Source organism: Chelonoidis abingdonii, chromosome 9 (genome assembly GCF_003597395.2).
Source record: "Chelonoidis abingdonii isolate Lonesome George chromosome 9, CheloAbing_2.0, whole genome shotgun sequence".
NCBI lineage: Eukaryota > Metazoa > Chordata > Testudines > Testudinidae > Chelonoidis > Chelonoidis abingdonii.
The window spans coordinates 2,149,860-2,163,650 of NC_133777.1; the positions used below are offsets into that span (position 1 = coordinate 2,149,860).

General features: G+C 48.8%; 1 protein-coding gene across 3 annotated transcripts; it reads right to left on the reverse strand.

The window, feature by feature from the left end:
- Nucleotides 1–905: 905 nt before the first annotated feature.
- Nucleotides 906–13,461, reverse strand: AQP8 (aquaporin 8). 3 transcript variants are annotated; one of them, XR_012656445.1, is made up of 6 exons: nt 12,753–13,192; nt 5,956–6,082; nt 4,822–5,036; nt 3,404–3,538; nt 1,508–2,331; nt 906–1,126 (listed from the first exon to the last, which is right to left on the reverse strand). XR_012656445.1 is itself a non-coding variant. In XM_032768768.2 (6 exons), the coding sequence occupies exons 2-6, from the start codon at nt 13,001–13,003 to the stop codon at nt 2,289–2,291; spliced, it is 771 nt and encodes a 256-aa protein (XP_032624659.1). In that variant the 5' UTR covers nt 13,004–13,011; nt 13,375–13,461; the 3' UTR covers nt 1,473–2,288. The 3 variants fall into 3 exon arrangements, 2 of the variants coding, with proteins under 2 accessions (XP_032624659.1, XP_032624741.1); XM_032768768.2 differs by lacking the exon at nt 906–1,126 and adding an exon at nt 13,375–13,461 and having other exon boundaries at nt 1,473–2,331; nt 12,753–13,011; XM_032768850.2 differs by lacking the exon at nt 906–1,126 and having other exon boundaries at nt 1,473–2,331; nt 12,753–13,011; nt 13,106–13,175.
- Nucleotides 13,462–13,791: the final 330 nt, after the last annotated feature.

Genomic DNA, 13,791 nt, shown 5'->3' on the forward strand with positions numbered 1-13,791 from the left:
TAAAAAGTATTGAACATTGGAAAAACAACATATTTTCCCCTCACCTCATTCTCAGAAACAGCTGGACCATTTTTGCTCAAACTTTCCAAAGTTCTGAAGCCCGAGGCAGGCGCCCAGCACGGGAAATTTCAGACCAAATTGTTAAAGTCTGGCAAAATTATAAGCAACTGAAAACAGGGTCTTGTAATGGGAAGTGTCAAGCAGCTTTAAGCATAGGTGGCACTATCAGCTCTGCCTACAATTATTTGTAATCACACAGGGCATTTCTATAGCCTGGAACATTTTCTTATCTAATCAAGTGCTACAACACCCCATGAAGTAGGGTGGCATGTGGAGAGAGGTGACGTGACTTCCTGAGTACACAAAATGAGTCAGTGCCAGAGCTGTTTGAGGACACAGCTACTAAATACCTAGATAAGTTAGAACGCGGTGTTCCCGGCTCTGCAGGCAACAATCTCTTGCCTCCAGTGGAGAGGTCCCATTTAATGCACTAGGACCAGTTCTGATTTCAGTCTCTATGAATTGTGCAAACTCGGTAGGGTGCTCGCATGGCCCCTGGAGCACCAACATTCGGGCTTTCCTGCACTGAAGTGCCCTTTCCCCAGTCGCTCTGCAGTCTGTGAGCTTCATACCATTTCCCCTTCACATTTCCTCTTCCCTTGCTTCGTGTAGTGTTGAGAGGCCTCTGGAGAAGACGACTAGTGACCTGCTACCCAGCTACTGTAAACGGTTATGTACATTTACAGTGATAGCCACTATAATGGTCTATAAACCAAAGCCAGCTAAGGGACGTGTGTGCACAGACATGGTCTGATCCATCATTTTTTTGCTTGAGCATCCTCTGCTGGCCAGTTGCTGCACTAGCATCGGTGCTAGTGCCAGGAGTGAGCTGCAGAGCAATTCCTTCAGCTTGCTACAGGGTCTGCAGCTGTCATGGGGCACAGGGGAGAGTTCTGTCTTTGGAAGGACAGATCAGGTCAGAGCGGGCTTCAGGCACAGGATCCTGCAGCGGAGCAGACTGGGACAGCAAATGTGCCTTAAAAGGAAATATCCATTTTGGGGAAAGGGCAACAGGCTTTAGCACCGCTGAGGTTTATGGAGGGCAAGGGAGGAGGAGAGGATGGTCCTAGGGAGGCTAAAAAAAAAAAGAGAGAGAGTCAGAAATGGAGACAAAGTGGAAAGCAGGGTGGGGCGCAGGGGGCAGGCTCCCAGTGGGACGGGGACATGTAGAAGGCAGGATCCCAGCAGGGACAGGCGTGGGGGCACGCTCCCAGCGGGGCGGGCACATGCAGGGGGCACGCTCCCAGCGGGACAGCGACCTTGCTCAGCCACCCGGTGCTGGGAAGCACCTTGCCATGTTTCTGTGAATTTACATTCTGGTCAACTGTTTGGAGGTTGTTTCCATTTTGTTTTGGTTTTTTAAGAATTCAGAAATCAATCAGTGTCGGCGCAGTGACTTATGACGCACATTCCACAGGCATTTCTGTTCAACTCGGCTTTTATTCACCTTGTTAGGATTAGAGCAGGCTCTTCACTACAGCGTCTGGCAACCAGCAGAGATGTCAGCCAGCCCTGGGGAGCAGAAGAGATTGCTGGAGAGCCAGCACAGGGGATGGGGCCGTGGGACACAATGATAAAGTGCTTGCACCAGAAGCACCACGTGTGTTGCGCCGGGAACGCGGTGGGGCCAGGGGAACACAGGTATGGGCACTCCCATCTCCAGAACAGAACAGTAAAGGAAGCAAATTTCCCCAGCAACTGGAGCAGCAAGAGCATTGGCATCATCGAGGTGCTGCAGCCGCACTCTGTCATGCCAGCAGGAGCACTGTGTAAACCAGGCCAGCCCTGCTTCATCACTGCCTGTCAGACCCTCCTGCCCATTTTAGCTTATCTCCGTACGGGATATTAACCCCCAGGACAACTGTTCTGGCTGCCGTTTGTGCAGTAGCAAGAGGCACTGCCCCAGCCTAGAGAGGAAAAGCCAGGGCTTCTAGCAGTCCTACCCAGCCAGCCAGGCCTTTTCTTTAATCTCAACACAATCGATTTTTTTGGTTTGGGTTTGTTTGTTTTTTTACAGAATCTGTAGCTTCAAGTGGGCTCATCCTGCCAACACCTGCTCTCTGGGGGAAACAGACTGGAAAGCTGGGATCCCAGAGCAGCTCCACGTGGCCAGACAGTGAGAACAGAGGCACTGGTGTGTGGTGAAGCAGAGTTTCTCCCGAGGGCCAAGTAGAGCCAATTTCCTATCCATAAGTGATTGTGTCCCGCAGGCAGGCCCAATCCAGGGCTCACTTCAGGAGCAGGCGGATTTTCCTGTCGCCAATCAGGAGCCTTCAGGAGGAAAACAAAGAGAGATGAGCATGGGCAGCATATGTACCATCCCCACCACAGGAGTGCAGGGCTGTGTACAGGCAAAGAAAACACAACCTCCTTGTCCCACTCCAGGTCGGACACTGCCCCATGGGAGGGAAAGAGACAAATGGGTGGGAGGTTGGTAAAGGAAGAGTGATGGCTCCAGAAAGAGCAGGATAACATGCTGTATTCAGGGATGATATATACCTCTACAATGTTTCTTCCTTCACAGGGACTCTGGGAACCTGCAGAGGATTCTAGACGTCCCCTGTTTTCCAGCTGGGCATGCACATTAAATAGCTAAGGGACTGCCATCATTCAGAGAGAGGGGAAAACTCCAAAGCAAGGGGGCTGGAAGAGTCCACAGCGCCTCCGCAGCTGGTTAGGATCTGGCTGAAGCTTTTATTGCTGATTCTTATTGATCAGGGAACTTTGTTCCTGTGCCTTTGGTCTTCTGATTCATGGGAGCAGATTCCCTCCAGCCAACTTTGCATCACCCAGGGGAGGGATTTCCGCCAATCAAGGCCCAGAAAAACACTTTCACCAATGACTCTGGAATCCTTATTTCTAGTGCGGCATCAGAAGATGAGTGGGGAGGGTGGCAGGAGCTCACACTGCGTGTGCTACAGAACTCACCTCCGAGGGGCAGGATGTTGGGAGACAGGGAATTGGAAAGGGCCTCTGGATCCACTACCATGTGGATTTGCCAGTCATTCCCCCATAGCTGGGGGTTGGGGATGCAACCAACTAGCCAGGGTAGCCTGAGGAGCAGACCGATCACACCACAGCCAGTGACTGAAGACTGCTCCTGCTCACCTGCTCCTGCTCCGACTCCATGGGAGACCCTCTGTGCTAAAACCTCCCATCTGGGCCTGAGAGGAGGGACTGGACTCCCCACTTAGTGACTATCCACGTCCAGATGGGGAAACGGATACAAGCAGTACATGGCAATGTGGAGATTAGACCCAGGACCTCTGCATGACAAGGTACATACAGCTTTCCCTCTCCTTACACATTTCACCTCCACTACAGACAGTATCCCCTCACCTACCTTATCAATGCACCAACTAGCAGGCTGGCTACCATGGGCCCTACCCAGTAAACCCAGTGATAGTCCCAGTAGTTTGCTACAAGCGCTGGTCCAAAAGCTCTGGCAGGGTTCATGCAAGCTCCAGATATAGCGCCTCTGAAAGGGAAAACAAATAAACAGTCACACAATTCATCCTGCTGAATATACAATGTTCTGCCACGGAACTCCAAGGACAAATTGTTTTCAGAAAGTAACAATCTCTGTAATAATGCCCCACTGATAGCTGACTAGAGTAATCAGATCTACTATACAAAATACAATGACCATTGCAAAACTCATCTGAATAACACTGACAGACCTAGGAACATACCAGTATGGACTCCAGCATTAGCTGTTAGCTAGGGAGCACCTCTAGTGTAAAAATCTTCATGTCATGGAAATGAAAGTGTCCGTTTTAAATTTAAATGTTGGGTTTGTTAGCAGCTTGGGTTTTATGCTCTTTACTGTTTGTCGGTCACAATGTGCTGCGGAAGGGGCACTGACACATATCTTCCAGCAACAGCTAAACATTTGCACCTGACGTCTGTGCTTCAGATCCCACTAGAGGGGGCTCTCCCTTAAATAACCTATTACCATTCATAATTGCGGGCTCTTGTTATCTGATTCCCAGCACACAAGAAGGTAAACAGCCTGCTTGCTTGAAAAATTGGTGCATGCTGAGGCCAAGCTGGACAGTTTCTCCTAACAACAGCTAGAACATACAGTAAAAAATACTCAGAATGAACTGGCTTCTGTGTCCTTAGGGCTTCCTATTGCAAGCATTGCCCAGGGGGACTTTCTTCTTTACCCACCCACAACAGCTCACTGAAAAACTTGATCTGGCTTCAAGCATCCAGCATGCTTGATGCCTGCAGACTGGCCTTTTCTGATGCCATCATTGGGCTCTGTCCACGTGCGGCCAATATTCCTCCCAACATGAATTACAGGCTGCTAAAAACAGCCGGAGTGACTCCCAGACATGAAGCCCAGAAGGGACCGCTATGATCTTCTCCTCCTGGCTAACACAGGCCAGAGAACCTCACCAGGAAAGCATCAGTTACTTCAGAAACTAAAGTCCATTGAATATCCATGGAACCTATTCAGCATGTGTGCAACCAGGCGAGCTTCCATCCCCTTGTGCTTCCCAGGGTGCCCCAGCCCTGCACCTACTCCCCTATAAAAGGGAAGTTTCCACCATGGCCCATTCAGTCCTTGGACTTTCTGCTGAGAAGACACTAATCACTAATCACTGTTTATTGTCTGCCACAGAAACTAAATCCAGACCCACCAACTCATCTCCCCAGGGCTGCTGGGCAGCCATCAGACAGGAACATCTGGCAGCTCTCATTCCTCCAGAGGTACACGGCTACACAGAACACAGAAAAGGCTGTGCGGCTCACCCAGCTAGGATGTCAGCGGTGACAGTGAAGCCAATGCAGAAAGGTGCTAAAGGGCTGCTGGTTTTTTCATTGATGGCTCCCATGCAGACGGCTAAGACCAGGAACATGGTCATAACAATCTCACCCACAAGGGCAGAGGGGATCTGCCCGTCATCTGTGATGCTAGTGAAAGCCGCTCCAGTGGCGTTTATGTATCTGTCATTTGCTGTCATAACCTACAAGAGAGAGCCCTGTAATTGGTACAGTTTCAGTTTCAATCTCCACACCGTGGCTAGTTGTTCCCAGTCAGGACAGCGTAGGTGGGTATAACATCAGGGCAGAGAGCAGCTAATCTGATCACTTTCTTTCTGAAAGTCAACCTAAGTCTCTAGCGAATGTAAACTCATTAGCAAAGGCTTTTAGCGTGTAGATAATTACAAGTGGATTAGCCACCAGCTACCCTAGCAAAGCTTTAACCTCCGGTATCTGCTTAATGGTTTGCAGCGTAGATGCTATTTATATATCAAGTACTTTGGAGGATGAGAGGGGCAACATGAAATGGGAAAGACCATGGTAAATAGTGGGGTAAGTGCAGATGGCTGTAGCCGACAGGAGGAATATTTTATTATATACAGAAGATGCATAACTATAACCCTGCGGCACTTACTGAGCAACTGCCACTGACCGTTAGTTAATGAAGATTCCCAGCACCCTGTATAACAGGTGTGTCCACATTAAAGCACCGAGCGCTGGGGCAGTGACTTGCCCAGGAGCAGTGGATCACAGTCCTGAGCTCCAAGCACTACATGAACGCCATACCCACAGCGGAGGTGCTGCTCATCACCATTTGTGTTCAGATTCCAAGTACAATGTTACTTCTGTAAATTAAACTAGGATTGGATCGCATGCTATAATCTCCCCTGTCTTTTCTGTCAGCTCACACAGCTGCTGGGTGCTGGCTTCCAGCATATGCCCAACTGTGCATGACAAACTGTTCTCTGACACAGCGCAAACCGCACTGAGAAACGTAACCTGCCTTTGAGAGGCCCGCACCCACTGCTGAGTTTCACATGTCTGCATGGAGGGGGTCCCAAGACCCCAGGAAATTAACCCTTTAATCTTCTTAGCAGGGAAGAGTCACTCTGATTTCCATACCTTTGCCAGGCCAGCTCCGATCAGCCCCCCACACAGCTGGGAGAGCCAGTAAGGGATAAGCAGCATGATGTTCAGCCCACCGATCAGCCATGCGGCCAAGGAGACAGCTGGGTTAAAATGGCCACCGCTGGAACCAACAGGAAAAGAGATGTTAAGTGGCTCCGCTGTGGGACCCTCTACCCCGAGTTCCCCTAAGGAGAAGAATCTGAGCCCAGCTAGAAATGACCCTTTTCAGCTGGATTCAGGCCAGGTCTACACTGCGACTTTAAATCGGTTTAATGGCCGATATACCGATTTAACGCTGTACCCGTTCACACGACGTCGTCATTAATATCGAGTTAAACGGCTCCTTAAATCGATTTCGGAACTCCTCCCAGCGAGAGGAGTAGTGCTAATTCCTAAGTGATAACTCGGTTAGGGTTCGTTGGACGGAAATCGACATTATTGCCTCCTAGGGGATCCACAGTGCACCACTGAACTGCTTGGTCCGCATCCGAACTCGGTGCGGGTGCCGGTAAACAGGAAAAGCCCAGAGACCTTTACAATGACTTCCTGCATTTCACGTGTCCAGCTCTGTCACCACGGGTGGCGATGCAGTTCAAATTGCAAAGTAGGCTCCTGCATTGAAACTTACGGGAGATACTACGATCTGTCGCTGTATGTGAGACAAATCTGTTATCAGAGTCCGTTAAAGAACAGGAAATGCCAAAGCGTTTGAAATAAAACCAGGATACACGGGTGCGTTGGGGGAAACCACCGTAACGCGGAAGCCAGGACTCAACGGATGTCATGGAGGGAGGGAGGGAATGAGGAAACTCAGCTACCAGTTCCACACGCAGTCTCTGAAACTATTGGCAATTCTGGCTGAGCGCCCATGTCTGATAGCTAATCCGGTGTCTTGCGTGAGTTCACGGAAACGCGTCAGTTTTTCCCCACAACCCCGCACGTGAAAGAGAAGTAAAATAATAATTCCTTTGAGTATGTAAATGTCAACCCTTCTGTGTACTGAATGCTGTGGCAGAGGTACGCGATGGTGTGAAACGGTCGGGATACCGTTGTGATCTCAGGTCCATGATTGCTGTGCTATGCGGTTTGTCAATGCATCGGCGAAAAAGCGCCAAAGGGTTGTCTGCTGCCTTCACAAAGGGAGGGTGAGGCTGTACCAGCACCACCCGGACAATCGTTTTCTCCCATCAGGCACTGTGCTCTACAACCCGGAAGTGGGAATATGGATAGTGAGGAAAAGCTTACCACAGGCACCGTCCTTGAATCGATGTTAGCTTTGGACCATGGACGCAAACAATCGATTTCGTGATCCCACCGTGGACGCGCTAAACCGATTTTATTAGATCTGTTTTGTAATATCGGTTTAAGCTAATTCGAAATAATCGTGCAGTGTAGACGTACCCTCAGACTCAGTTAAACCTTATGCTCTTTCAAACTGACCCGTTACCTAGGCAGCTGCACACCGGTAAGAGGCCTGGGCAGTGATTCACAATCCTGCTCTGCCTCTGTTGGATTCTGCCCTGCCCTGCTCATTCTGGACAGATGATTAAGCGGTAGAAGTCAGGGAAAGCTTCTGAGGCTGGGACAGGGAACCAGAGCCTGACTGCACACAGCGGGGAGGGATAGCTCAGTGGTTTGAGCATTGGCCTGCTAAACCCAGGGTTGTGAGTTCAATCCTTGAAGGGGCCTCTTACGGATCTGGGGCAAAAATCTGTCTGGGGCTTGGTCCTGCTTTGAGCAGGGTGTTGGACAAGATACCTCCTGAGGTCCCTTCCAACCCTGATATTCTGTGATTACAGGAGCTTAAAGATGGAGACTAGTTACATCAGAACAGGGCAGAGGGACCGTTAACTTGTAGGGGCAGGAGCCAGGAAAGGGAAATGCTCGCAAAGAGTTCCCAGCCTTGCACCTGCAGGCCTCTCTGAGCAGCTGATGGTGCTATCACCTCCCAGGGGAGCGACCACAGCAACATGCAGCCCCTGGTTTCCTTTCATGCCATTCACTAAGACTCCTCGTTCCGGCCTGGCTGCCCAAAGCTGTGGCATGCAATGTGAGAGCAGACCTTGGCCTGCAGGTTTTCTTTCCCTTTCCCCATATTCACTGTTCTGACCCAGGAGGGATTTGTTCACTGACCCTGCTTGGGCCACAAGCAGGGCCTGGACTTGGGACCTCCTGCATCAAAAGCACAAGCCTCCACTACTTAAGCTAAAGCCGATGGTTGGTAGCAGTAGCAGACTCAGTAATCTCTCCTGTGGACCAGCCTCTTAATGGGGACAAAGATTCACTCTCTCCTTGCGTGAGTTACATCGAGATAACCCCAATCCCTCGCGATGTCCTTGTGGATCCCAGGCCAAATACACTGCTGGCGTAACGAAGCTATGCCTGCCCAGGCTAGCCGTGAGCCTGGCCGCCAGCATGCCAGGATCCTTCTGGAGGGCAACAGGAGTTTAGAGATGCCCAACACACACAGGGAGCTGGGAGAGCTGGGACCAAAAGCAGCTTTCTTCTGCCTGGCTGGGGTCAAGTCGCAAAGCAAACACAAAGCCCCAAACAGGATGAATGAAAACAGCAAAAAGCCCTGAAGCAGAAATGGCTGTTAACTGTCATTATTGCTGGGCTTTTCCTGATACTTCCCACAGTGTGCAGGGCACTTCTCAACATGTGAGTATATTTGTGTCTCCGCAGACGTAAAGATGCACAGACGGTCCCTGATTACCCTGCAGCTGTGCTGATCTAGTTACTCACAGGCATTGCTGCAAGGGAAGGGGTTAAATGAGGAGAGGGTAGGGATGTTCTTCCTTTGAGTCACAGAGAAATCAGAGCTGGGAAAGACTCTTTGGGTCTCCTTGTCCCTCTCCCCAGCCCATGCAGGAGTGTGGCCTACAGATGGTTCCCTCCATCAGGAGAACGCTCTACCTGCTAGCCTTTCCCTCTTTCCCCCGGCAGCAGCCCACCAGGGGATGACAAGGGCTCACGAGGTTTCATACATCAGCTAGTGCTGATACGAATTGTCCTCGTTGTCTCTCCCCGAATCCTTCGCCTCTTCTCTGGAAGAATTTCTCTCTTGTGAAAACCCGGAAGAGAGCAAAGGCTGTTCAGCACTGGCCAGTCAGGGCAGTGGGGCACAGTGTAACACTCCATCCTGTCACACATAGGCGAAGTCTGAATGATATTCAAGGCCGGAGCCCAGAATCCCAGAGCTCTATGGCCCTGATCCTGCAACGGGATCTGTGTGACCAGAGCCCTGCACTCAAGCATTGCATGCCCCCAATCCTGTAATGAGGCTAAAGGTTCACATGCCTGGATCCCACATGCAGGATGGGGGCCTTTTGTCTTGTGACAGGGCCTAAATCAGTGGTCTCTAGAAGTGCCAGTGAGAGGCAAATGCAAATATTTTTTTAATGAAAACAGATTACTGGGGGAACACTCATTAATGAACTAGCTTCATAACCAAACCTTGATAATAAATTGCCCTCAAAGCTAATGAGGCAGAGGGTTTAGGAACTGTGATTATTTCTGATTATTCGGCTTTAATTAAAGAGGTAATAGAGTTGCTAGGATTTAATTGACCGAACCAGCAGAGAATTAATTAAGTTTTCAGGTAAATTCCAAAGCTTTATACTGCAGCAATGAACCAATTCCAGCCGTAATCTTGGTGTGGGACTGAAAATGTAAATCAGGGGTAGGCAACCTATGGCACGGGTGCCGAAGGCGGCACGTGAGCTGATTTTCAGTGGCACTCACACTGCCTGGGTCCTGGCCATGGGTCCGGGGGGCTCTGCATTTTAATTTAATTTTAAATGAAGCTTCTTAAACATTTTTAAAACTTCATTTACTTTACATACAACAATAGTTTAGTTATATATTATAGACATAGAGAGAGACCTTCTAAAAATGTTAAAATGTATTACTGGCACGTGAAACCTTAAATTAGAGTGAATAAATGAAGATTCCGCACAGCACTTCTGAAAGGTTGCCGAACCCTGATGTAAATGATAGGGTCAAATCCTGGACCTAACAACAACAATAGTACTTAGCTCTTCTCTAACACTTCACATCAGTAGAGCTCAAAGCACTTTACAAAAGAGGTCAGGATCATTATCTCTATTCTACAGATGGGGAAACTGAGGCACAGAGGGGGGAAAGTGACTTACCCAAGGTCTTGCAGCAGGCCAGTGGCGGAGGTGGGAATAGAACCCAGAGGCCCTGTCCAGTGTTCTGTCCTCTAGGCGAGTTGCAGGATCTATATTTGCAGTATATTGCCCTGACTCAGGGAAACCCTTAAACACAAAGTACGTGGTGAAGTCCCATCAACTTTAATGGGATTTAAGCATGTACTTAAAGTTATGCACAAAAGTAAGAGCTCCCACAATCGGGGTCTGTCATTGTAACTGTGTATCTGTAGGGTATAAACGCCCAGGAAGGCGAGGAGTTGTTTAAGGTGGTCACAGAGACACAGTTAAGAGTAGTGCCTAACAGTGGGAAAGGGGGCAGACCTATGGCTAAAAAACACAGCAGGGGAAATGCTGGAGGGAACAACCTTGCCCTGGCTGAGGAGGATGGATGGGGTGACCGAACAGAGTTTTCCCATCTCTACTTTCACTGGTCCAGTCGGTGACTTAAACCCTGTCTTTGCAAGAGGTAATAGATGCTTTCAGGAAATGGAGACCAACCTAGTCCAACAATTTAGCATGTCAGTCAGGCCTGTGTATACTCACGGACCCACCTAGTGTGTCTGTTAGTGGGTAAAAGGATAGTTTATTTAGCCACCTGAGTACAGAGCATCCAATCTATCGCTAGTCATGAAATCTGAACATCATTTATGTTTTTTTCCTTCTAAACACTAGGCGCATTGTCAGCAAAGGCTAATGAGGTCCTTGGGTTTCACTGCTAGCCTATGTATACTCTGTGTATACATTAACCAATCCACAGATAACACTGAATAACAGGCAATTAATAAAGAGTCATAAAATGTGGATTCCAGCCTATTTTTTACGAGCATTGATCAAAACAAACTTGTTTTTGCAGCCTTTTTATTCTGTCTCGGAAACAAACTTCTAACCCCTAGATAGTCGGTTCAGAATGATGCTTTTGCAGAAAAACTTTAATTGAACAACCCACTCCTTGTTCCAGAGCGGGAAGACTGCAAACACCTTCCGCTTTGTACAGAAACTACCTGCTTTATCAACCGTTAAAAAGCTGCTGAGGCCCTATGGAAAAGTTGGCAGAGCATCCTTTTTAGAGACAGTGGAGATTTCGTGTATCTCCCTTCCACTGTTTGTGATTCCTGGAGAATAGTGACCCGAACGCAGCTCAGAGCTCCGTCACCTCCAACTGCTTATTCCTCACCTGAACTGAACTCATCATTCATATTTGTGACATCACAATCATCTCCAGCTAACTGAGAAATCCCATGGGATCAACAGGCTTTGTTCTATTAAAATCAATAGTGTGACCCTCCTGTGCACCAGCTGCGGATCTGGCCCGATGTCTTTAACTGAGGAATAAGCAGGGAGACCAGATGAAATTGTAAGCAATAAAAAGTCACGGTTTGATGCCAATGAGGCGGCGTACCCAGAGGTTAGAGCAAGGAAGCAGGAGTCAGAAGACTGGGATTCTTTATTCCTTCCCACAGCAAGACAGTGGCTCACTCTGATGGTAAAAAACAGTACCTCCTTGCTCAACAGATCTGCTCCCTGAGGGCTCTCAGAGCCACAGCTGCTGGCTTTACAAACAAACCCATCCTTCCCTCTTAGCCTTGCTGAGCCAAAGCAGCTGTGGGGGAGAGAGCTGGATTCTGTTCTGGCTCACGCATCATCAGCAGAATTGCTAAGTCCCAGTGGCAAAATCTTTACCTTGAGGTGTAAACTTTAAATTCTACCCTCACATGACAAAGACATAATATCCCTCCAGTGGTCCAGGACTCCTGCTGATCACGCATGAGCCACACAGGACGTGCCTTGATCATCAGAACACAGGCTGTTTGCAGGACTGGTAATTAATGTCGGGGGAAACTTTTTCACTTGTATGCTGGGAAAATTTGATCTGGAATGGCTAAGAGAGAATAGGGATGGAACTCCCCAGTGCCTGATTTAGTCACCATTCAGAGGAGATTTGTATCTTTCTCTCTCTGGGGCTTTGTTCCCAATTTTAATAATGCAATTACAATAATATAATTATTACAGTAATAACTACCTTTGCATAACTTGGAGAGAAGCACTGGACTGGGAATCATGAGACCTGGCTCTGCCACTGAGCTCAGGCAATTTGGTCCTCATTCTGTGCCTCAGTTTCCCTTCCCACTCTTTATCTCTTTAGGGCCAGATTTTTAAAGATATTGTGAGTTAGGTGCCTAAGTATCTTTAAAAATCTGTCCCATTGTCTATTTGGATTGTAAGGTCTTCAGAGCAAGAGCTCTCTCTCATTATGTGTACATACAGCCCCTAGCACAATGCAGCTCTGCTCTGATCTCTGCTGGGAACTGTAGACACTACCGTAATACAACCGATAATAAACCTGAACTGCAAGGCACTGTGTAAAGTGCAGGGTGTGATTATTAATTATCACTATTACAATTATATCTACTGATGCAAAACACAAACGAGGCAGGAGAAACACAGAGAATAGGCTCACTCTAGCTAGCTATCAGTCAGCAGAGCCACATTTGCATGCTTTCCCGGGTGGTGTCAGGAAGCCTTTATGTTTTGGATGCCTGCCCCCTGCTCTGTGACTATCTGAGCCCCTCGCTGCACAGTCAGTGCCAAGTAGCCAAGTCCCCAAAATTCTCTCACCTGATGTTTCCCAAAATGGCGATGATGAGCCCAAGAGCCAACCCGTGTGCCAGGGCGGGCTGCAGCCTCCCCGTGCCGTCCACATTCTCAATCACTGACGCACACCCGATGAAGATGAACAATGCCGACCCGAGGAACTCGGCCACACAGGGCTGGGCATACACCTCGTACCAATGGGGCTGCGGTGGTTTGTACTTGCCATCCATTTCCACCTCCTTTATGGACATGCCACCGAACTCCAGGTCAGACATCGGGGGAGCTGAAATGAAGTGGGCAGAGCTGTGATGGCATCCAGTGCCAGGCTGGGCGCTGCCAGCCAGCCGAGCAGGCTCACCACGGAATTGACACCTTACATTAGTACATGCAATTCAGAACAATCCAGATACAAACACAATCGCTTAACTCCCTTGGGGACAGCTTGCTTCGAAAGCAGGGAGCACTTTTCCAATTACCCATTAAGTGCCTCAAGTGGGTTAGGCACTTCACACAGCATATAAGAGATCCGGGCTCTTATGATCAAATGCCAACGGGGACCTTCTGGTGCCAAGCCACTGAAAAGGGTTTGGAAAGCAGAAATTCTGCATGGATTTTTTAAATGCCTTTGTTACACTGAGGTACTTACTTTCTGAGTGCTCTGTTCTTCTGGGAGCAGCAGAGACCTCTTGACGCCAGCAGAACCTCAGCGAGCAATGATCACTCTGCACCTAGAGGAATGGCTTATCTGTCTCATGGAAATATTAGAATGCTCCCTATCTGACCTGCACAGAGACACAGCGTATGAGCGGCTTTAAAAGAATATTGGAATGGATTTACATTGTTAAAAAAATGCAATAAAATCTGAGAGGTGGGTACTCCAGCCCACAGGAGTATGAAAGCTATTTATCTCAATGGTTCTATGGTTCAAGGATTTGTTCAGGATTTCTGCCAAGTCGGGGACTATGGTTCCTTCCCCCGTGTGAAGTGCAGAGTACAATCCGCGTCAGTTCCAGTTGGAGGGACAATGGACCTGACGCTCTGACTGCCTTTTGCTGAGTTTTGT

Excerpts from the sequence above, each read along its gene's own strand:
- AQP8 (XM_032768768.2), bottom strand. The coding sequence starts at position 13,003 with ATGTCTGACCTGGAGTTCGGTGGCATGTCCATAAAGGAGGTGGAAATG. Across the intron at positions 3,539-4,821 it reads ACCGCTGACATCCTAGCTGG|AGGCGCTATATCTGGAGCTT; the intron begins GTGAGCCGCACA and ends TTTCCCTTTCAG. Across the intron at positions 2,332-3,403 it reads CTAGTTGGTGCATTGATAAG|GCTCCTGATTGGCGACAGGA; the intron begins GTAGGTGAGGGG and ends TTCCTCCTGAAG.